The 22,326-nt window shown below is 64.7% G+C and overlaps 1 protein-coding gene across 4 annotated transcripts in view; it reads right to left on the bottom strand.

Annotated features, from left to right (window-relative positions):
- The window catches only part of MROH1 (maestro heat like repeat family member 1), a 73,349-nt gene that overhangs the window by 48,966 nt on the left and 2,057 nt on the right, over positions 1 to 22,326 (bottom strand). For all 4 annotated transcript variants that reach the window (XM_075415405.1, XM_075415403.1, XM_075415406.1 and 1 more), the window contains exons 3-16: positions 19,039 to 19,184; positions 17,850 to 17,981; positions 16,245 to 16,407; positions 14,621 to 14,719; positions 9,382 to 9,533; positions 8,067 to 8,207; positions 7,347 to 7,439; positions 6,213 to 6,291; positions 4,017 to 4,130; positions 3,618 to 3,691; positions 2,868 to 2,987; positions 2,143 to 2,250; positions 1,005 to 1,149; positions 877 to 917 (exon numbers count right to left, since the gene is read on the bottom strand). In XM_075415405.1, coding sequence (XP_075271520.1) covers positions 877 to 917; positions 1,005 to 1,149; positions 2,143 to 2,250; positions 2,868 to 2,987; positions 3,618 to 3,691; positions 4,017 to 4,130; positions 6,213 to 6,291; positions 7,347 to 7,439; positions 8,067 to 8,207; positions 9,382 to 9,533; positions 14,621 to 14,719; positions 16,245 to 16,407; positions 17,850 to 17,981; positions 19,039 to 19,184 — 1,607 coding nt within the window. The remainder of the gene's footprint in view (positions 1 to 876; positions 918 to 1,004; positions 1,150 to 2,142; positions 2,251 to 2,867; positions 2,988 to 3,617; positions 3,692 to 4,016; positions 4,131 to 6,212; positions 6,292 to 7,346; positions 7,440 to 8,066; positions 8,208 to 9,381; positions 9,534 to 14,620; positions 14,720 to 16,244; positions 16,408 to 17,849; positions 17,982 to 19,038; positions 19,185 to 22,326) is intronic.

Below are 22,326 nucleotides of genomic sequence, written 5' to 3'. Positions count from 1 at the left end.
TTGCATGGATTGTATCTAATAGAATTAAAAAAGCCGAGACAACCCTGAAACCAAGCAGGACCTGAAACCAGCAAGGGAGAATTCCACAAAGACAGAAGAACAGAAAGAACTTAATAAATGATGTACTTAAAGAAATGGAACGGTTACCTAGAAACTTATGAAGATTCTAGATGATGTAATTAGTTTAATAAACATCTATAAACTGGTCTGGCGAGTCGAGCTTTGCCACTCACTGAGGTGACAGCCCAACTCTGAGTTGTGAATAAAGCAACACCTGGTGTAACCCACTGGTGTGAGGATAAAATTTTTAACACTGGGGAGGGATGAGAGCGCGTGAGCGCAGAGAGAGAGTCGATGCCAGGTTGTGAGTCAGAAAATCGGGGAGAAAACACAGGGATGCAGCGCTGGGGAGCGGGTGACCGCTGCACCTCGAAGAAGCGACAGCTTCCTCCGCTCGCTGCGGCTTAGGAGGGCAGAGACTGAGAAACGCTGCCAGGGGAGAACGTCTGGAGTCATCCCCGGGCGAAGGGGGGCAAAGCCCAGCCCCCCCGGGGCTGAGGATCGGTTTCCCAAAGCCCCGTAAGCAGAGCTGGGGGTCCGCACCGCCGCACACCCCCGCGCGGGGGGCTCTGGGCTCTCAGCCCCCACCGCTGCGTGCGGAGGGGACGGGGGTGTCCCCGACCCAAGGGGTGCACGGTGGCTCTGGGTACGGGCACCGCTGGCGCAGCGGCGAGGCGAAAGGCGGCATTCACCCGGCCCGTTCGCCGGGGCTGGCTCGGCGCGGGCTTCTCTTGGTCCCTCCGGGACAGGGGAAGGAGGGAGGACGCTTCCTCGGGGAACTGGAGGGAGGAAGAGCTCTGCCTCCAGCCCGCTCACCAGCAGCCTCGTCGTCAGAGCGTAGGGCGAAGGGAGATTCCCTAGGAACAGAAGGGAGGAAAGCGTGAGACGGCGTCTCCCACCGAGCGCCCGCGAAGCCGGGCTCGCGCCCCGCGGCCGGTACCGACCGTTCAGGTCGTAACGGAGCAGCGCCGCGTTCTCTCCCTCCTCTTGCTTCTTCGTGGCCAAACACATCAGGCTCTTGCAGAGGGGGGTCAGGGCGTTGGTGAACTGTATGGGGGTGATGAACTCCAGGAGGTACGGCCACAGGACCTGCCGGGAGATGGGCAGCACGGCACTCGCCCTGAGCGACAGGAGCACGGCGAGAGCCCGGCTGCGGGACGGAGACCCCGCACCGGACCGAGAGGAAGAGGAGGGGGAGATGCCAGGTCAAAGGTCTTTTGCCAATGGGGAAAATCCCCGGGACCCCTTAGCCAGTGCTCATGTTTGGGAAGGGAGGGGTCTCTGCTGCCCGTGCTCTGCTCCAGCAGCACCGAAGCTCCAGCCCCAGGGTGCTCCCTTTTGTAGAAACACTGAAGGGTTTGGGTTGGGAGGGACCTTCCCAGGCCACCCAGCCCAACCACATGCAGGGACATCTCCAACCGGATCCGGGTGCTCCGAGCCCCATCCAGCCTGGCCTGGGGTGTTCGCGGGGATGGGGCATCTCCCACCTCTCTGGGCAACCTGGGCCAGGGCCTCCCCACCCTCCGAGTGAAGAATTCCTTCCTGAGATCCGATCTGAATCTCCCCTCTGTCAGCCCAAAGCCATCACCCCTTGTCCCATCACCCCCTGCCCTTGTCCCAGCCCCTCTCCAGCTCTCTTGTAGGCCCCCATGAAGTTCTGGAAGACCTCTCTAAGGTCTCCCCGCAGCCTTCTCCTCCCCAGGCTGAGCAGCCCCAGCTCTCCCAGCCTCTCCTCCCAGCAGAGAGCTTCCAGCCCTCGGGTCATTGCTGGGGTCTCCTCCGGCCACACTCCAGCAGCTCCAGCTCTGTCCTGAACTGGTCTGTCCCGCACGACCGCCTTGCTCCAGCCCCAGAGAAGCTCGCCTGGGGGGTACGCACGGGTCCTCGGGGAGGACGGCTTCCCAAACCGAACCTCTCCTCCCAGAGGGACAGGGACAGCGGCCGTAGCTCCTACAAGGGCTGGGAGCGGGGACAACTCATCCTGCCTGGCAGACGGGCGTCCTGCGCGTCGCGGGGACGAGGGCGGTGCGGGACGCCGGCGCACGGACGGCCGCAGAGGCGGAGACGACTGTGCTGACTCACGTTGCTCATCCTGTCCACAGTGGTGCTGAGGAGGAAGAGCGTGTTGACGCTGATGCTCTGGACGCTGTCGCTGCTGAGGTCATCGGCGTCCGGCGGCTGCTTTTTGGGCTGTTGGAGGAGAAGGAAAGCGCAGGTCAGCACCGACTCGGCTCCGTGAAGACGCTGGCCACGCCGTCGAGAGGGCACGGCTGGCAAACTGGGAGGAACTGGGAGAACCCGACAGCCTCCTGGTTCACGGCCCACCTCCACCACGCGCTCCCGCTCTACCCACGGACCCCAAACCATCGCCCCTGCCCCTCTCCGAGGGGGAAAGGGACGAGCCCAAGGGTGGTGGCAGTTGCGCCCGCGTCTCCGCAGCCCACCCGGACAAGCGGGGCCGGCAGCACCCAAGCCCCCACGTAAGGGAGCAGCCCCAGTGAGGAGGACACGTTGCTCCTAGAGCAGGGGCAGCCCTGGGGAGGGCTCAGGGTCACGGCTGCAGGCGAGGAGAAGCGAAGCACGCAGGCTCCTGCCAGCTGCACCGCGCCGTGGCCGGAGGCTGGATGGGACAGCTCGGCAGCACGCGCCGCGCATCGGAGACCGGCGCGCTCGGCTCCCTCCGCCGCGGCTCTGCCGAAACCGGTGCCGCAGGGAGCCCGGGACGTGCGCAGCCACGGACCGGGACCGGCCCGGTCCCACCCGGGTACCTTTCTCAAGGAGTTTTAGCCCAGCCCGGACGCGCTTACCGCATCGGAGGGCAGGGCACACTGTCGGACGAGGAACTCCATCATCGCCTCGCCGCCGGGCTGCTCCAGGTAGCCGTGGTGAGCCATGGCGCTGATCACCTGCACCACGGCGCGTTTCACCTGCACGGGCACGGCAGCGGCACCGGCGTGGGTGCGGGGTGGAGGGGGGGAAGCTGCCAGCAGGGCGGGGGGGCCTGCCTGCTGCAGGGTCACCCTCACAGCCGCCCTTCATCGCCTCCTCCTCCTCCTCGGTAGCGGGGAATGTTACTACGGGTCCTACACAGCCCCTGGACCGGGTCTGGGCTTTGCCAGCACGGATGGAAAACGAGTCCTCCGTTACCGGGACGGCGTCTTCTGGGCACGCTGGTGGAACGGCCAAAGCCCCGGCCAGGAGAGAGAGGAGCGACGGGACGGGGGCAGCCGGGCTGGCAGAGGTGGGGGGCACGGCTGTGTAAACCCCCACCCCTGAAGCTGGCCTCAAGCTGCGTCAGGGGAGGTTCAGATGGGACATGGGGACAAATGTCTTTCCTGGGAGAGCAGTCGGGCATTGGAGCAGGGCAGTGGGGGAGTCCCCATCCCTGGGGGGGTTCAAAACCCGTCTGGATGTGGCACTTGGGGACAGGGTTTGGCAGGCATGGGGGGGTTGGGGTGACGGTTGGACTTGGTGACCTTAGAGGTCTTTCCCACCCTGAATGATTTTAGGATTCTATGATTCCAGGTACCCCGCAGCAGCGCAGCAGCTCGGCTCACCTTATTGTTGCTGTCCTGCAGAGGGAGTTTCATAGATGAAAGAATAAACGGCTTTTTAATCTCCATTTGCGAGGCTGCAAAAAGAAAAAAGGAAAAAAAAAGACAAAGTCTGAAGCTCAGCGATGTTCTTGAGCTGCCGAGCACGGAGCCGTCGATCCCAAACATCCTCCCTTCCCTGGGCTTTGTCCCTCGCCCCCTCCCCAGCTGGCCGGGCCACCAGACCAGCTCCCCTCTCCGCTGACCCACGTCCTCGTCTCCCCACCCCAGGTCCCAGGGTGGGAAGGAGGTGACTCGAAGCAAGGGACCCATCAGAGGAAGGGGAAAGCCCACCCGGAGCCCCTCCGTGCCTTGCTGCTCCGAGACCGCGCCAGGGCGGGCGGCAGTCGCGCCGGGACTCACGGGCGCTGTTGATGATCTGCCGCACGATGAGGAGCGTCCCCACGCGGGTCCTCTCGTTGCCGCTCTCCAGCTTCGGGAGGAGGAAGGCCAGCACGCGGTCAGGGAACGAGCAGGCTGCGGGGGCCAAACCCACCGTCACGGGCGTCGCTGGGACGGCAACGCAGCCGCGGGGGACTCGGGACGCGGGCACCGCGGTCCCTGCGTGGAGACATCTCGCCCCACGGCGGGCAGCGTGCCGGGCAGCTCCGCATCCATCCCCGCGCGGGTCGGAAAGCCGCTGCTGCCATGCCACCCCACCGGCCACGCCAACTGCCCGCGCTCCGCGTCCGGCCCGGAGCTTCCCTCCGGCGCTTTCACAGAATCACAGCATGGTGGGGGTTGGCAGGGACCTCTGGGGTCCCCCAGCCCAGCCCCCTGCCCAAGCAGGGTCACCCAGAGCAGGGGGCACAGCACCGCGGCCAGGCGGGGCTGGAATATCTCCAGAGAAGGAGACTCCCCAGCCTCCCTGGGCAGCCTGGGCCAGGGCTCCGTCACCCTCAGAGGGAAGAAGTTCTTCCTCGGGTTCAGCTGGAGCTTCCTCTGCTGCAGTTTGTGCCCGTTGCCCCTTGTCCTGTCGCTGGGCACCACTGGGAAGAGTCTGGCCCCGGCCTCCTGACCCCCACCCTGCAGATATTTAGAGGCATTTCGAAGGTCCCCTCTCAGCCTTCTCTTCTCCAGGCTGAACAAGCCCAGCTCCCTCAGCCTCTCCTCGTAGGAGAGATGTTCCAGTCCTCTCGTCATCCTCGTAGCCCTGCGCTGGACTCTCTCCAGTAGCTCCTCATCTTTCTTGAACTGGGGAGCCCAGCACTGGACCCAGCACTGCAGATGGGGCCTCCCCAGGGCAGAGCAGAGGGGAAGGAGAACCTCCCTCGCCCTGCTGCCCACACTCTTCTTGATGCACTCCAGGATCCCATCGGCTTTCTTGGCACCCAGGGCATGCTGCTGGCTCATGGTTAACCTGTCGTCCACCAGGACACCCAGGTCCCTCTCCGCAGAGCTGCTCTCCAGCAGCTCAGCCCCAGCCTGTACTGGTGCCTGGGGTTGTTCCTCCCCAGGGGCAGGACCCTGCCCTTGCCCTGGTTGAACCTCATCAGGTTCCTCTCTGCCCAGCTCTCCAGCCTGCCCAGGTCTCACTGGATCCAGCACAGCCTGCCGGGGTGTCCACCACTCCTCCAAGTTCTGTGCCATCAGCAAACTGGCTGAGGGTGCGCTCTAACTCTTCATCCAGGTCGTTGATGAAGAAGCTGAACCAGACTGGGCCCAGTACTGACCCCTGGGGACACCACTCGTTCCCGGCCTCCAGTTGTCCCAGTTTCTCACCGAACGTGACCAAACGCGGCCGTGCCAGGTCACGAGCGCGCCTGGACTGAAGGTGCAGACTGCTCGGAGCGTACCCAGAATCGTGGCTGTTTAATGTCCACATTAACGCCGGAGGTGAGGCCACACCTCCCGCTCCGTCCGGCCACAGCGGCCCCCGCCGCGCTCTGCGCGCTTCCAGCAACGCGGAATAACGGTGGCGGCGGCCGTACACGAGATCCAGCGCCGAGGATGAGGAGGCCACCCCCGAAGCCCTGGAGCGGAGCCCGGCTCCAGAGGTCCCCACGGGCTGGCACAGCCCGCAAGGCTCCGAGGAAAGCCCCGAACCCCAGCCAGGCGCCCTGGGGAGGGGTCCCTGGAAGGGGACGATCGGGCCCCGAGCCAGCGGTGAGCCCCAGGGGAGCGGAGCGGGCCCCACGCTCCTCCTCGAAGAGCCCCAGCGCGCAGGGCTCTCCCTGGGTGCCAGCTTTTAGGGGCACACGGAGCCGTCCGCAAGCCCCAAGCCGCGGGCTGGAGCCAGGCCAGAAACCCCCACCCCTCCCCAGAACCACCGAGGTGGGCAAAGACCTCGAAGACCACCAAGTCCAACCGTCACCCCAACACCCCCACGCCTGCTAAACCACCTCCCCTCCATCTCCCCCCACGGCTAAGCGATGCCCACGACATCCCCCAAGCCCCCGGGGGGGGGGGGGGACACAAACCCCTCCGATCTCCACGGGTCCTCCTCGGGGAGGACCACCAAGCGCCAGGGACACCGGCGCAGACGCCCACGCCGCGCCGAGGGCTTCGAGCTGCAGGTGCCTGTGGGCTTCGGGGCAGCCACCCCACGGCATCGCTTACCCAGGACGGTGAAGCACCGGAGAATCTCGGTGTGGTTTTTAACAGTCAGGGGGACAGACGGATCTGCAGGAGCACAAATCTGTTGGGAGAAACAGCGGACGTGAGCTGGAACCGGCGCCAGCAGGCTGCAGGCAGAGTCACAGAATGGTGGGGGTTGGAAGGGACCTCTGGGGGTCACCCAGCCCAGCCCCCTGCCCAAGCAGGGTCACCCAGAGCAGGCTGCACAGCACCGCGGCCAGGCGGGGCTGGAATATCTCCAGAGAAGGAGACTCCACAGCCTCCCTGGGCAGCCTGAGCCAGGGCTCTGTCACCCTCAGAGGGAAGAAGTTCTTCCTCGGGTTCAGCTGGAGCTTCCTCTGCTCCAGTTTGTGCCCGTTGCCCCTTGTCCTGTCGCTGGGCACCACTGGAAAGAGTCTGGCCCCGGCCTCCTGACCCCCCCCCTGCAGATATTTCAAGGCATTTCGAAGGTCCCCTCTCAGCCTTCTCTTCTCCAGGCTGAACAAGCCCAGCTCCCTCAGCCTCTCCTCGCAGGAGAGATGCTCCAGTCCCCTCCTCATCCTCGTAGCCCTGCGCTGGACTCTCTCCAGTAGCTCCTCATCTTTCTTGAACTGGGGAGCCCAGCACTGGACCCAGCACTGCAGATGGGGCCTCCCCAGGGCAGAGCAGAGGGGCAGGAGAACCTCCCTCGCCCTGCTGCCCACACTCCTCCTCATGCACCCCAGGATCCCCTTGGCCTTCTTGGCACCCAGGGCACGCTGCTGGCTCATGGTCACCCTGTCGTCCCCCAGCACTCCCAGTCCCCCTCCCCAGAGCTGCTCTCCAGCAGCTCCGCCCCAGCCTGTCCTGGTGCCTGGGGTTGTTCCTCCCCAGGGGCAGGACCCTGCCCTTGCCCTGGTTGAACCTCATCAGGTTCCTCTCTGCCCAGCTCTCCAGCCTGCCCAGGTCTCACTGGATCCAGCACAGCTGCCGCTGTACCCACCACTCCTCCCAGTTTTGGCACGACCAGGGGACAGCAAAGCCGAGCAGGCCACACGCCCCGACCTCCGGCTGATCCGGGGAAGCCTCGAGCCCCGCCGCCCGCGCTCACAGCCCACAAGAGCCCACCTTCCCCTCCCCAGGCCGCCCGGCCCTTACCTGGGGGTGCAGGGTGCCCAGGAGAGCGTCCAGCTGCACGTCAAGGCTGCGGCTGCCGATGTTGACCGACGCTTCCAGGATCTGGCAGAGGCTCTGCTCGGCGAGAGACCGGGGTGCCGTGAGCATCGGGACAAGGCTTGGTCTCCAGAGGAGGACGGAGGGTCGGGACCCCCCGTGCTAGGGCAGCCCAAGGGGAGGGACTGCGGGCAAGAGCAGGGCTCGCCAACCCACCATGGCAGCGCAGCCCATCTTTCATGAGAAGACACAGCTCGGGTGGTCCCAAGAGCTGCCTCTTCCCCCGATGGAAGACGCCACTGCGAGCCGCAACCGGGTGCCCGGTGAGACCCAGGCACATGGCAAAACCCCCCGGAGATGGCAGCAGGGACGGGCTGCCACCCGCTCCATCCTCCCAGATCACTGGGGACACCACCTGAAGCTCAGGCTCGGTAGCAAGAAGGACCACGACACCAGGAGAGGGAATCTGGCGTGGAAAAGAACGAGCTGCCCGACGCCAGCGGTGAGGTGAGGACTGAGAGCGCTTTGCTGCTGCCGCTTTCCCGTCCCACGTGCATGGAGGGGCCACCGGTGCCACCGAACCACGGCCCGACGCGTGGCATCAGGCAGAGGCACGCTACCCACCCTACGCCCCGGTGAGGCTCCCGGTCAAGAGCACCGGGGACGGGTCCTCGGCCAGCGACAGCAGCGCCGGGAGCCGCTCACCTTGGAGATGTAGAAGGCCTCCGTGTGCTTCTTGTAGAGGGCAAGGATGCCCGGAATCAGCTTGGGGAGCTGCTCCTCCAGCTTCTCGCTGGGCATCAGGTAACTCATCGGTCCCACAGCCTCCACCACGGCCAGTCTCAGCTGCAGGGAGATGTCACGTGTTAATGGCGTGGCCAAATCCTGGATGGACAGACCCACCACAGCATCGCTCCGCTGCCACAGAGCTGCTCTTGCTGATGCTCCCGGGAGCCTCTGAGCAGAGGGGAGGACAGCAGGTTCTCCTCCCTCTCTGCTCTGCCCTGGGGAGGCCCCATCTGCAGTGCTGTGCCCAGTTCTGGCCTCCCCAGTTCAAGAAAGGTGAGGAGCTACTGGGGAGAGTCCAGTTCTGGGCTCCCCAGTTCAAGAAAGATGAGGAGCTACTGGAGAACTGTTCTGGGCTCCCCAGTTCAAGAGAGATGAGGAGCTACTGGAGAGAGTCCAGCGCAGGGCTGCGAGGATGAGGAGGGGACTGGAGCATCTCCCCTGCGAGGAGAGGCTGAGGGAGCTGGGCTTGTTCAGCCTGGAGAAGAGAAGGCTGAGAGGGGACCTTCGAAATGCCTCGAAATATCTGCAGGGTGGGGGTCAGAAGGACGGGGCCAGACTCTTCCCAGTGGTGCCCAGTGACAGGACAAGGGGCAACGGGCACAAACTGGAGCAGAGGAAGCTCCAGCTGAACCCGAGGAAGAACTTCTTCCCTCGGAGGGTGACGGAGCCCTGGCCCAGGCTGCCCAGGGAGGCTGGGGAGTCTCCTTCTCTGGAGATATTCCAGCCCCGGCTGGACGCGGTGCTGTGCCCCCTGCTCTGGGTGACCCTGCTTGGGCAGGGGGCTGGGCTGGGGGACCCACAGAGGGCCCTGCCAACCCCCACCATGCTGGGATGCTGGGATTTCATCTGGCTTTGCAGTGCTCAGGGGAGAAGGGCGATGCCTGAAGATGCCACCCACACCTGCAGAGGACAAAACCTAGTTGGCCATCTCCCAGCTGTGGTATTTTCCCAGACTGTCCCCAGAAGGAAGCACCCCGTGCTCGGTGTCCCAGCACGGAGACAGCATGGGGGGAGCGAGGGACCCATTAAATACGGGGGTGCAAGGACAGAGGGAGCTGAGCAGAGCTGCAGGGCACGAGGGGAACAGCATCCAACCCTACAGCCGAGCCCGGGGGGTTGCTCTCCTGGGGGCCACGTCCTTACAAGAGGGCACAGCTGAGACACCTCAAGGCTGATATCACGCTAGCAGCCCCCCGGTCCCACCGTGCCCCCCACCCCCCAACATCTGCACCTTGGCTTCCCGGTGCTGCAGCCAGCTGTTGAAGAGCACTTCGTAGGCGCTGAAGATCTCGTTTGAGAAGGTGTCCTTCCTGACGGTGGGGTCCGGGGCCTTGTCCAGGTTCGCCAGGTACTCCTGGATGCTCTCACTGAAGTGCTGCAGAGCTAGGAGACAGACCACATCGTTAGCTTTGCCCTGCCTACCAGTGTTTGTTTTAGCCTCTGCAGAAAGCAGATGGTTGACGTGCTGTGTCACCAGGCAGCATCTCAAGGGACAGCAGATCCACCGGGACCCTCCCGGCACGCTGATGGGTGCCCAGGCTCTGAGGGATCCCGGCAGGCACCCACGCCACAGACACACGCTGCTTTCTGCTGCCGGGGCTGATGTCACCGGCTCCAGAGACCCAGCTCCACCGGCCCACGGCAGCCTGGATCTGCCACGTGGGTTACTCAAGTTCTTCATCAAGGACCTGGATGAAGAGTTGGAGCGTCCCCTCAGCCAGTTTGCTGATGGCACAGAACTTGGAGGAGTGGTGGACACACCGGCAGGCTGTGCTGGATCCAGAGAGACCTGGGCAGGCTGGAGAGCTGGGCAGAGAGGAACCTGATGAGGTTCAACCAGGGCCAGGGCAGGGTCCTGCCCCTAGGGAGGAACAACCCCAGGCACCAGGACAGGCTGGGGCTGAGCTGCTGGAGAGCAGCTCTGTGGAGAAGGACAGGGAGTGCTGGGGGACGACAGGGTGACCAGGAGCCAGCAGCGTGCCCTGGGTGCCAAGAAGGCCAAGGGGATGCTGGGGTGCATGAGGAGGAGTGTGGGCAGCAGGGCGAGGGAGGTTCTCCTGCCCCTCTGCTCTGCCCTGGGGAGGCCCCATCTGCAGTGCTGGGTCCAGTGCTGGGCTCCCCAGTTCAAGAAAGACGAGGAGCTACTGGAGAGAGTCCAGTGCAGGGCTACGAGGATGAGGAGGGGACTGGAGCATCTCTCCTGCGAGGAGAGACTGAGGGAGCTGGGCTTGTTCAGCCTGGAGAAGAGAAGGCTGAGAGGGGACCTTCGAAATGCCTCTAAATATCTGCAGGGTGGGGGTCAGGAGGACGGGGCCAGACTCTTCCCAGTGGTGCCCAGCAACAGGACAAGGGGCAACGGGCACAAACTGGAGCAGAGGAAGCTCCAGCTGAACCCGAGGAAGAACTTCTTCCCTCTGAGGGTGACGGAGCCCTGGCCCAGGCTGCCCAGGGAGGCTGTGGAGTCTCCTTCTCTGGAGATATTCCAGCCCCGGCTGGACGCGGTGCTGTGCCCCCTGCTCTGGGTGACCCTGCTTGGGCAGGGGGCTGGGCTGGGGGACCCCCAGAGGGCCCTGCCAACCCCTGCCATGCTGGGATTCTGGGATTATTTTCCACGCCTCCGTTACCAGCTAGGGCAGCCAACAACGACAGCCTCACGGGCTGCCCAAGCACCGCACCGAGTCCGTCTGGTCCCCGGGCCACCAAGCGCTGCGTGCGAGCACACGTTGTTGTTCCTCTTGCGAACGGGACCAGTGAGGAGATCACGTTCGTGCAAAGGCTCGAACAAGGGGTGCCAACACCCCCTTAGCTTTACCCAGGGAGTTCTCCGACATCAGAGCGCACCAAATGGGCTCCCAGCTCCAGGAGCTCCGGCTGCTCAGCAGGAACCTCTCCGGGCTGAGCCCCACGCCGCTGCCGAACACGGAGGCGGCAGGCAGGACCAAGCAGCGTCCCCATTCCGGCTTTTCACCGGCAGCTCTGGGAAGCCCTGCCCGGAGCCCCGGCCAACCCATGGCCCCAGCATCACCAGCCCTCAGCTCCTTCCAGCCTCATCCCCTGGACCCCCAGGCACCGGAGCGCACGGGCATGGACCCCGTTCTCCCTCCATGGCTTGCAGAGCCGGTGTCGTGCCGTCGACCCAGCCAGGTCCAGAGCCATGGCCGACGGCACCAGAGCCGGACCTCAAGGGGAGAGGAGAAGGATCGCAGCCTGCACCCCCGGAGCCCACCGGCTCCAAGCCCCAGCCCCGCTCCTGCCAGAGGATGGCTCCTGTAGATGGTCCTGCAGCATCCCACGGGATGCCCACGGGACCGAGCCGTCCCTTCCCGGGCATGGCAGCCCCGCTCCCACCAGAAAGTCGCTGAGCAGGAGCCTTGCTTGCCCCTCACAAGCCACGTCCCGCACTAACGGGGCGAAGGAAAAACCCCATGAGGCCCTGGCACCCTGGGGAGGGGGGTTCCCGTAGTAGGACAGCAGCAGAAGATCACAGAATCATAGAACATTAGGGGTTGGCAGGGACCTCTGGGGGTCCCCCAGCCCAGCCCCCTGCCCAAGCAGGGTCACCCACAGCAGGGGGCACAGCACCGCGTCCAGCCGGGGCTGGAATATCTCCAGAGAAGGAGACTCCACAGCCCCTCTGGGCAGCCTGGGCCAGGGCTCCGTCACCCTCAGAGGGAAGAAGTTCTTCCTCGGGTTCAGCTGGAGCTTCCTCTGCTCCAGTTTGTGCCCGTTGCCCCTTGTCCTGTCGCTGGGCACCACTGGGAAGAGTCTGGCCCCGTCCTCCTGACCCCCACCCAAGACTGAAGGAAACCAGCGCTGTCCCGGCGTCGCAGCAAGACGCGATGGAGGAGCGCGGCGTTTCTGGCACTGCCACGGCCCGGCGCAGCCTGACCGGTGCCCACGCCGTCAGCCGGGGACTGCGGAGCCCAAACCCTCAGCCCACGGGACCAAGAGGCCGACACGGCCACCGAGGAAGCGAGATGACTCGAGGGCACGCCAGCTCTCCGGGTCCCTGCGCCGAGCACGAGCTCGATGTGCCCACGTTATCCCACCCAGAGGAGGAAGCAGGAGGAGGAGGAGGAGACAGGGCTCCCGAGGAAGGAGCCCAGGACCCTGCCCGCCCATGGCACTGCACACCAAGGCTGACGTGGCCGGGGTCGCGCAGCCTCCGCCGTCTCCTCGCCTGCGGCAGAGGTTTATTTTCAGCCCGGCAGGACCAGAGCTGCTGAGTCACTATGCGACCTCGTACCGCAGCCAGATCATCTCAATCACGTGCGTCCTCAGAATCCCAGCATGGTGGGGTTGGCAGGGCCCTCTGTGGGTCCCCCAGCCCAACCCCCTGCCCAAGCAGGGTCACCTACAGTAGCCTGTAGAGGACCTTGTCCAGGAGGGTCTTGAATATCTCCAGAGAAGGAGACTCCCCAGCCTCCCTGGGCAGCCTGGCCCAGGGCTCCGTCACCCTCTGAGGGAAGAAGTTCTTCCTCGGGTTCAGCTGGAGCTTCCTCTGCTCCAGTTTGTGCCCGTTGCCCCTTGTCCTGTCACTGGGCACCACTGGGAAGAGTCTGGCCCCATCCTCCTGACCCCCACCCTGCAGATATTTACAGGCATTTCGAAGGTCCCCTCGCAGCCTTCTCTTCTCCAGGCTGAACAAGCCCAGCTCCCTCAGCCTCTCCTCGCAGCAGAGATGCTCCAGTCCCCTCCTCATCCTCGTAGCCCTGCGCTGGACTCTCCCCAGTAGCTCCTCATCTTTCTTGAACTGGGGGGCCCAGAACTGGACTCTCTCCAGTAGCTCCTCATCTTTCTTGAACTGGGGAGCCCAGAACTGGTCTCTCTCCAGTAGCTCCTCCTCTTTCTTGAACTGGGGAGCCCAGAACTGGACTCTCCCCAGTAGCTCCTCCTCTTTCTTGAACTGGGGAGCCCAGCACTGGACACAGCACTGCAGATGGGGCCTCCCCAGGGCAGAGCAGAGGGGCAGGAGAACCTCCCTCGACCTGCTGGCCAGGTTTGGAAGATCTCCTACCTGCTCTGGGTGACCCTGCTTGGGCAGGGGGTTGGGCTGGGTGGCCCCCAGAGGTCCCTGCCAACCCCACCATTCTGTGAATTAAGCCTCCGAGGGCTGTACGGTGTCCTGCGTTCCGAGATGCAGACGCTACCACCCGCCCTCAGGAGAACATCTCCCCGGCGAGCAAACGCAAAGCAGCTCAGGCCAGGAGCCACCCCACGATGGCCACCGTGCCCGGGCGAAGGCGGACCCGCTCCAGGGACCGAGGGCAGCCCGTTTGTCGGCTGTGTCAGCGCTGGCCCTTCCGCGCCGAACCCCCGCCGAGCAAGCAGCAGCCGCCTTCGGCTGAGCCCACGGCTGGAGGTGGGCGTCACGAGGAGGGAGCCCCGTGACACCCTGCCGGACCACCACGGGTGTCACATCCTGAAACCGGCGCAGGAGAATTACAGAAGTGGCTCGGGCGGGAGCCGGCCTGGCACCGCCGCGGCGTCCCGGCTTCCTCACGGTTCCCACCGGGGCTTGCGCTGCTGCCAGGCGCCGGGTTCGGGGTGTTAATAAAGGAACGGGGTGGTTTAGAAGTGGGTGTCGAGCAGCACATCCTTCCTTCCCTCCCCATCCCACCAGGCCGGTCACCTCGACCCAAGTCGCGACGGCTCTGGAGTATCCCGGAAAGACATCGCAGTATGGCAGAGCGTCACGGGACAGACCCGGAGCTGCTGGAGCGGGGCCGGAGGAGACCCCAGCAAGGACCCGAGGGCTGGAACCCCTCTGCTGGGAGGAGAGGCTGGGAGAGCTGGGGCTGCTCAGCCTGGAGAAGAGAAAGCTCCAGGGAGACCTTAGAGAGGTCTTCCAGAACTTCATGGGGGCCTACAAGAGAGCTGGAGAGGGGCTGGGACAGGGGCAGGGGGTGATGGGACAAGGGGTGATGGCTTTGGACTGACAGAGGGGAGATTCAGATTGGATCTCAGGAAGGAATTCTTCACTCGGAGGGTGGGGAGGCCCTGGCCCAGGTTGCCCGGAGAGGTGGGAGCTGCCCCATCCTCGGGAACATCCCAGGCCAGGCTGGATGGGGCTGGGAGCACCGGTTGGAGATGTCCCTGCCATGGCAGGGGGTTGGGCTGGGTGGCCTCAGAAGGTCCCTGCTCACCCAAACCATTTGGGGCCTCCATGATCCACGTGCTCTCCGCCAGAGGAGCAAGCAGAGGGCACCTGCGCTCGCTGGGCCACGAAACGGGGGCGATGGGGCTCAACTGGGAGACGGAGAAGGGATTTTGCCGGATCCCAGCGACCTAGAGCTGAGAGCTACCGACCCCTCCCCAGCGCCCACCGGGTCCCCGCTCCCAGCCCCTCCGTCCGAGCCAGCTCTCCAGCCCCCACCCGCAGTCCCTCCTTTTCCAGAGAAGGGAAAAAGCCTCCCATAACTCTCCTAACCCCACCGCCGTCTCAGAAGATCCACAAAAATAACCCTCACCGTAGCAGAAGACAGACTTCATGTGGTCCTGTTTGGCCATTCCCAGCATGGGCAGCATCGTCCCGAGGATGGAGTTGAGAAAAGGCACCATTCCGAACACTGGGGAGGAAGCAGGAGAGTTTTCCTTGCAGCCAACGCCGCCGTGCCCGGCACGGTCGCCCAAAACCCACCTCGCCGCAGCCGGGAGCCCAATTCTGCCCCACGAGAGCCCCGGGTGGGGAGCTGAACCCCCCGGCACGGAGCAGAGACAGCTCAGCGCGGCAGCAGCTCGCTCCTCCCAGCCCCTGGAGCTCACAAGCGTTTCTCAAATCTGGCGACCTACAGGCGCACCTTTCCTCTGAGCACTCCCACCCCAGAATTATCATTTTTAAACTCGGTCTTTCTGGGATGGCTGGAGGCGAGAGCCCAGCAGGGACCTCCCCGAGGACGAGGGCCAGGCAGCCCCAGGTCCTCCTGCTTTAAAGAGATGCAGCCAAGCTACGAAGCCCACTTTTACAGGGGCTCAGCTCCCCGAAGCTCTGGGCATTCCCAGGTACGTGCTGGGTTCCACCAACAATATTCCACCTTGCCACGCTGCTGCTAACCGGTTTTTCAGCGCGTTTCATCACGAAGTTATTTTGCAGAGCCAACACCTCGATCATTTCAAAGGGCAGGACCCAAGCGCCGGGTCCTGCCCTTGGGTCACACCAACCCCACGCAGCGCTCCAGGCCTGGGGACGAGCAGCTGGAGAGACCTCTAAGGTGATGAAGTGTGGAGCAGAGGAGGCTGAGGGGAGACCTTCTCGCTCTCTGCAGCTCCCTGAGAGGAGGGGACAGGGAGGGGGGGTTGGGCTCTGCTCCCCAGGAACCAGCGCCAGGACGAGAGGCGATGGCCTCGAGCTGCGTCAGGGGAGGTTCAGATGGGACATGGGGACAAATGTCTGTCCTGCAGGAATCACAGACTGGTTTGGGTTGGGAGGGACCTTGGAGATCATTGGTCCCAACCCCCTGCCAGGAGCAGGGACATCTCCCACCAGCCCAGGGTGCTCAGAGCTCCATCCAACCTGGCCTTGAACCCTGCCAGGGAGGGGGCAGCCACAGCTTCTCTGGGCAGCCTGGGCCAGGGCCTCACCACCCTCCTGGGGAAGAATTTCTTCCCAATATCTGATCTCAGTCTGCCCTCTGTTAGCTCAGAGCCGTTCCCCCTTGTCCCAATCACTGCACCCCCTTGGGAAAAGCCCCTCTCCATCCTTCCTGTCGGCCCCTTCGGAGCGGGTCGGGCGTTGGAGCAGCTGCCCAGGGCAGTTGGGGAGTCCCCATCCCTGGGGGGGTCCAAAACCCATCTGGATGTGGCCCTTGGGGACAGGGTTCAGCAGGCATGGGGGGGTTGGGGTGACGGCTGACTTGATCTCAGAGGTCTTTCCCAGCCTGAATGATTCCATGGTTTCACGGCCCCAAGCCCAAGCTGTAGGACGCCGGGCAGTCTGCTCTGTTCCACGGCGCGCTGGCTGGCTCGGCGCGGCCGACGCCGCGGAGCTGTTCGGGTACGGGGCGAACCCCAACACCCGCAGCGCCCAGCGCTTCCGTGGCTCCCCCCGAGGCAGAGCGGCAGCGGCGACGCGGGCGCCGCAGGCCGACAACTCACCGTTCGAGACGGAGAGGTTCGCGAAGGTCTGCACGACGAAGTAGTGCGGCAGGATCCCCGGCTGGAACTTGGTGAGCACCTCCTCCATCACCTTGTTGACGAAGCGCTGGCCCACCGCCACGAGGACGTCGCTCGCGGCTTGCTGCCAGTCCCGGATCACGTCCTGGCACGGATGGAGGAACCACGTCAGAGCGGACACGGTGAGACACACGTGGCCTCCCCGGGAAGCTGCCGTTGCCTCAACGCCGCGCGTCGTGCCCGGCCCCGAACACCACGGGGAATTGCCCAGGTACAGGCTCAAGATCCAGATGGGATCTTTCCCCCCAGCAGCCCCTCAGGGCACTGCCTCCTCCCCGCTCTGACACCCACCCGCCTCTCCGGGACCCTGTCAGCACCCACGTTTTGTTTGGCTGTGTCTGCGGGCCGTGCTCGAGTGCTGCGCTCAGCGTTGGGCGCCGAGAAGGACATGGAGGGGCTGGAGCGTGTCCAGAGCAGGGCAGCGAGGTGGGGAAGGGCTGGAGAACAAGTCCCATGGGGAGCGGCTGAGGGAGCTGGGGCTGCTCAGGCTGGAGCAGAGGAGGCTGAGGGGAGACCTTCTCGCTCTCTGCAGCTCCTGAGAGGAGGGGGCAGGGAGGGGGGGGTTGGGCTCTGCTCCCCAGGAACCAGCGCCAGGACGAGAGGCGATGGCCTCGAGCTGCGTCAGGGGAGGTTCAGATGGGACATGGGGACAAATGTCTGTCCTGCAGGAATCACAGACTGGTTTGGGTTGGGAGGGACCTTAAAGCTCATCTGGTCCCAACCCCCTGCCAGGAGCAGGGACATCTCCCACCAGCCCAGGGTGCTCAGAGCTCCATCCAACCTGGCCTTGAGCCCTGCCAGGGAGGGGGCAGCCACAGCTTCTCTGGGCAGCCTGGGCCAGGGCCTCACCACCCTCCTGGGGAAGAATTTCTTCCAATATCTGATCTCAGTCTGCCCTCTGTTAGCTCAGAGCCGTTCCCCCTTGTCCCATCACTGCACCCCCTTGGGAAAAGCCCCTCTCCATCCTTCCTGTCAGCCCCTTCAGAGCGGTCGGGCATTGGACCAGGCTGCCCAGGGAGGCTGTGGAGTCTCCTTCTCTGGAGATATTCAAGACCCACCTGGACAAGGTCCTCTGCAGCCTGCTCTGGGTGACCCTGCTTCGGCAGGGGGGTTGGACTGGGTGACCCACAGAGGTCCCTTCCAACCCCTACCATTCTGTGATTCTGTGATCCCTGGAGGGCTTCAAAACCCATCTGGATGTGGCCCTTGGGGACAGGGTTTAGCAGGCATGGGGGGGTTGGGTTGGCCGTTGGACTTGGTGACCTTCGAGGTTTTTGCCAACCTGAATGATTCTGGGATTCTCTCATTCTGTGCTGGAAGAAAACCATCAGCCAAACCACCCTCACCTCTTCCCAGCGAGGAGAATGTAGCCCACCCCGACCCCCTCCACCATCCCAAGCCCAGCAGACGGCAGGTAACGAGCTCTTCCCTTCCACGAAAGCGGCCCCAGTGACGGCGACCGCCGGGGCAGCCGCGGACCCGCAGCACCGACCGCGACGCCAGCGTTCCGGAGCTTCCCGGTCGTACCTTTGACTTGGTCATTTCATTAGACGCCAGGAAGATAACCACCTTCGCTGTGCTTTTGTCCAAGAAGGCGATGTTGTTCCTCACCACGGTCTCCATGGCCTTCAGGATGATCACCCGGTGAGGGTAGGCCAGCTGCGAAGGGCGGGGGACAGCGGGCCGCTCAGCCACGCCGAGGTGAAACCAGGAGAACCCGGCACGTCCCAGAGCCGCGAGACGCCCGGCGAGGGGCCGCCCCGCGTCTCCGCCCGGAAAACTCGGCCAGCTCTGCTCCGTTTCTCATCCACGATGGCGTTTTCTCACCGCCTCCCTGCTTGGAGCAGCCTCCCACCGCTCGCCCGGACACCTCCCCTGATCACCGACGGAGCCGACATCCCCGAGCTGCTGGGAAACGTTTCTCACCCCGCTGAGAAACTTTCTTTCTCCCGAGTTCAAGAAAGGTGAGGAGCTACAGGAGAGAGGCCAGTTCTGGGGTCCCCAGTTCAAGAAGGATGAGGAGCTACTGGGGAGAGTCCAGTTCTGGGCTCCCAGTTCAAGAAAGGTGAGGAGCTAGTGGAGAGAGTCCAGTTCTGGGCTCCCCAGTTCAAGAAAGAGGAGGAGCTACTGGGGAGAGTCCAGTGCTGGGCTCCCAGTTCAAGAAAGATGAGGAGCTACTGGAGAGAGTCCAGTGCTGGGCCACCCAGTTCAAGAAAGATGAGGAGCTACTGGAGAGAGTCCAGCGCAGAGCTACGAGGATGAGGAGGGGACTGGAGCATCTCTCCTGCGAGGAGAGGCTGAGGGAGCTGGGCTTGTTCAGCCTGGAGAAGAGAAGGCTGAGAGGGGACCTTCGAAATGCCTCTAAATATCTGCAGGGTGGGGGTCAGGAGGCCGGGGCCAGACTCTTCCCAGTGGTGCCCAGTGACAGGACAAGGGGCAACGGGCACAAACTGGAGCAGAGGAAGCTCCAGCTGAACCGAGGAAGAACTTCTTCCCTCTGAGGGTGCCGGAGCCCTGGCCCAGGCTGCCCAGGGAGGCTGTGGAGTCTCCTTCTCTGGAGATATTCCAGCCCCGGCTGGACGCGGTGCTGTGCCCCCTGCTCTGGGTGACCCTGCTTGGGCAGGGGGTTGGGCTGGGGGACCCCCAGAGGTCCCTTCCAACCCCACCATTCTGTGATTCTGCGCCGCACCCAGGACCGAGCGGAGCCGAGCCCCACCTTGTCGTGCTGCCGCAGGTACTCGTCACAGGAGTTGAGGATCTCCTCCGGCTCGGACTCCCCCAGGTAGCACAAAGCGTTGTAGATCTGCTCCTGGACGAGCGGGTCCTTATCTGTCGTGGCGTCCATCAAGGTCGTCGCCAGCCCTGAGCCAGACAGGCGAGTCGCAAAGGTTCCGCAGCCTTGGGACGTCTCCCAGGCTAACGGCCCCCGTCCTGGCGCTGGTGGCCCTCATCCTGGCATTGGTGGCCCCTGTCCTAGCCCTGGTGGCCCATGTCCTGCCTCTGGTGGCCCTTGTCCCAGCCCTGATGGCCCTTGTCCCAGCCCTGATGGCCCCTGTCCTGGCTCTGGTGGCCCTTGTCCCAGCCCTGATGGCCCTTGTCCCAGCCCTGATGGACCCTGTCCTGGCTCTGATGGACCTTGTCCCAGCCCTGGTGGCCCTTGTCCCAGTCCTGGTGGCCCTTGTCCCAGCCCTGGTGGCCCCTGTCCTGGCTCTGGTGGCCCCTGTCCTGGCTCTGGTGGACCTTGTCCCAGCCCTGGTGGCCCTCATCCTGGCATTGGTGGCCCCTGTCCTGGCTCTGGTGGACCTTGTCCCAGCCCTGGTGGCCCTTGTCTCTGCCCTGGTGGTCCTCATCCTGGCATTGGTGGCCCCTGTCCTAGCCCCCGGTGGCCCCTGTCCTGGCTCTGATGGACCTTGTCCCAGCCCTGGTGGCCCTTGTCTCAGCCCTGCTGGCCCTCATCCTGGCATTGGTGGTCCCTGTCCTAGCCCTGGTGGCCCTTGTCCCAGTCCTGGTGGCCCTTGTCCCAGCCCTAGTGGCCCCTGTCCTGGCTCTGGTGGCCCCTGTCCTGGCTCTGTGGACCTTGTCCCAGCCCTGGTGGCCCTCATCCTGGCATTGGTGGCCCTGTCCTGGCTCTGGTGGACCTTGTCCCAGCCCTGGTGGCCCTTGTCTCTGCCCTGGTGGCCCTCATCCTGGCATTGGTGGCCCCTGTCCTAGCCCCGGTGGCCCCTGTCCTGGCTCTGATGGACCTTGTCCCAGCCCTGGTGGCCCTCATCCTGGCATTGGTGGCCCCTGTCCTGGCTCTGGTGGACCTTGTCCCAGCCCTGGTGGCCCTTGTCTCTGCCCTGGTGGTCCTCATCCTGGCATTGGTGGCCCCTGTCCTAGCCCCGGTGGCCCCTGTCCTGGCTCTGATGGACCTTGTGCAGCCCTGGTGGCCCTTGTCTCAGCCCTGCTGGCCCTCATCCTGGCATTGTGGCCCCTGTCCTAGCCCTGGTGGCCCTTGTCCCAGTCCTGGTGGCCCTTGTCCCAGCCCTAGTGGCCCCTGTCCTGGCTCTGGTGGCCCCTGTCCTGGCTCTGGTGGACCTTGTCCCAGCCCTGGTGGCCCTCATCCTGGCATTGGTGGCCCCTGTCCTGGCTCTGGTGGACCTTGTCCCAGCCCTGGTGGCCCTTGTCTCTGCCCTGGTGGCCCTCATCCTGGCATTGGTGGCCCCTGTCCTAGCCCCGGTGGCCCCTGGTCCTGGCTCTGATGGACCTTGTCCCAGCCCTGGTGGCCCTCATCCTGGCATTGGTGGCCCCTGTCCTGGCTCTGGTGACCTTGTCCAGCCCTGGTGGCCCTTGTCTCTGCCCTGATGGTCCTCATCCTGGCATTGGTGGCCCCTGTCCTAGCCCCGGTGGCCCCTGTCCTGGCTCTGATGGACCTTGTCCCAGCCCTGGTGGCCCTTGTCTCAGCCCTGGTGGCCCTCATCCTGGCATTGGTGGCCCCTGTCCTAGCCCTGGTGGCCCTTGTCCAGTCCTGGTGGCCCTTGTCCCAGCCCTAGTGGCCCCTGTCCTGGCTCTGGTGGCCCCTGTCCTGGCTCTGGTGGACCTTGTCCCAGCCCTGGTGGCCCTCATCCTGGCATTGGTGGCCCCTGTCCTGGCTCTGGTGGACCTTGTCCCAGCCCTGGTGGCCCTTGTCTCTGCCCTGGTGGCCCTCATCCTGGCATTGGTGGCCCCTGTCCTAGCCCCGGTGGCCCCTGTCCTGGCTCTGATGGACCTGTGTCCCAGCCCTGGTGGCCCTCATCCTGGCATTGGTGGCCCCTGTCCTGGCTCTGGTGGACCTTGTCCCAGCCCTGGTGGCCCTTGTCTCTGCCCTGGTGGTCCTCATCCTGGCATTGGTGGCCCCTGTCCTAGCCCCGGTGGCCCCTGTCCTGCTCTGATGGACCTTGTCCCAGCCCTGGTGGCCCTTGTCTCAGCCCTGCTGGCCCTCATCCTGGCATTGGTGGCCCCTGTCCTAGCCCTGGTGGCCCTTGTCCCAGTCCTGGTGGCCCTTGTCCCAGCCCTAGTGGCCCCTGTCCTGGCTCTGGTGGCCCCTGTCCTGGCTCTGGTGGACCTTGTCCCAGCCCTGGTGGCCCTCATCCTGGCATTGGTGGCCCCTGTCCTGGCTCTGGTGGACCTTGTCCCAGCCCTGGTGGCCCTTGTCTCAGCCCTGCTGGCCTCATCCTGGCATTGGTGGCCCCCGTCCTAGCCCTGGTGGCCCTTGTCCTAGCCCTGGTGGCCCTTGTCCCAGTCCTGGTGGCCCTTGTCCCAGCCCTGGTGGCCCCTGTCCTGGCTCTGGTGGACCTTGTCCCACCCCTGGTGGCCCTTGTCTCAGCCCTGGTGGCCCTCGTCCTGGCACTGGTGGCCCCTGTCCTGCCTCTGGTGGACCTTGTCCCAGTCCTGGTGGCCCCTGTCCTAGCCCTGGTGGCCCCTGTCCTGCCTCTGGTGGCCCTTGTCCCAGCCCTGGTGGCCCCTGTCCCGGCTCTGGTGGCCCCTGTCCCGGCCCTGGTGGCCCCTGTCCCAGCCCTGGTGGCCCTTGTCCCAGCCCTGGTGGCCCTCATCCTGGCATTGGTGGCCCCTGTCCTAGCCCTGGTGGCTCCTGTCCTAGCCCTGGTGGCCTCTCTCCTGGCTCTGGTGGCCCCCTTCATGACCTTGGTGGCCCTTGTCCTGCTCCAAGTGACCCTGGCCTGGCTCTGGTGCCCCTTGTCCTGCCCTGACGGCCCTTCTCCTGGCCCTGGTGGCCCACACCCTGGCTCTGGTGGCCCCTGTCCTGTCTCTAGTGGCCCCCTTCCTGGCCCTGGTGGCCCTTCTCCTGGCCCTGGTGGCTCACATCCAGGCTCTGGTGCCCCTTGTCCTGCCCTGACGGCCCTTGTCCTGGCGACCCTTTTCCTGGCTCTGGTGACCCACATCCTGGCTCTGGTGGCCCCTGTGCTGCCTTTGGTTGCCCCTTTCCTGGCCCTGGTGGTCCTTCTCCCGCCCTCGTGGCCCCTGTCTT

This window comes from Opisthocomus hoazin, chromosome 3, assembly GCF_030867145.1.
Source record: "Opisthocomus hoazin isolate bOpiHoa1 chromosome 3, bOpiHoa1.hap1, whole genome shotgun sequence".
Classification (NCBI taxonomy): Eukaryota; Metazoa; Chordata; class Aves; order Opisthocomiformes; family Opisthocomidae; genus Opisthocomus; species Opisthocomus hoazin.
The sequence above is the reverse complement of the archived record's forward strand: the minus strand, read 5'-3'. Positions and strand labels throughout refer to the sequence as shown.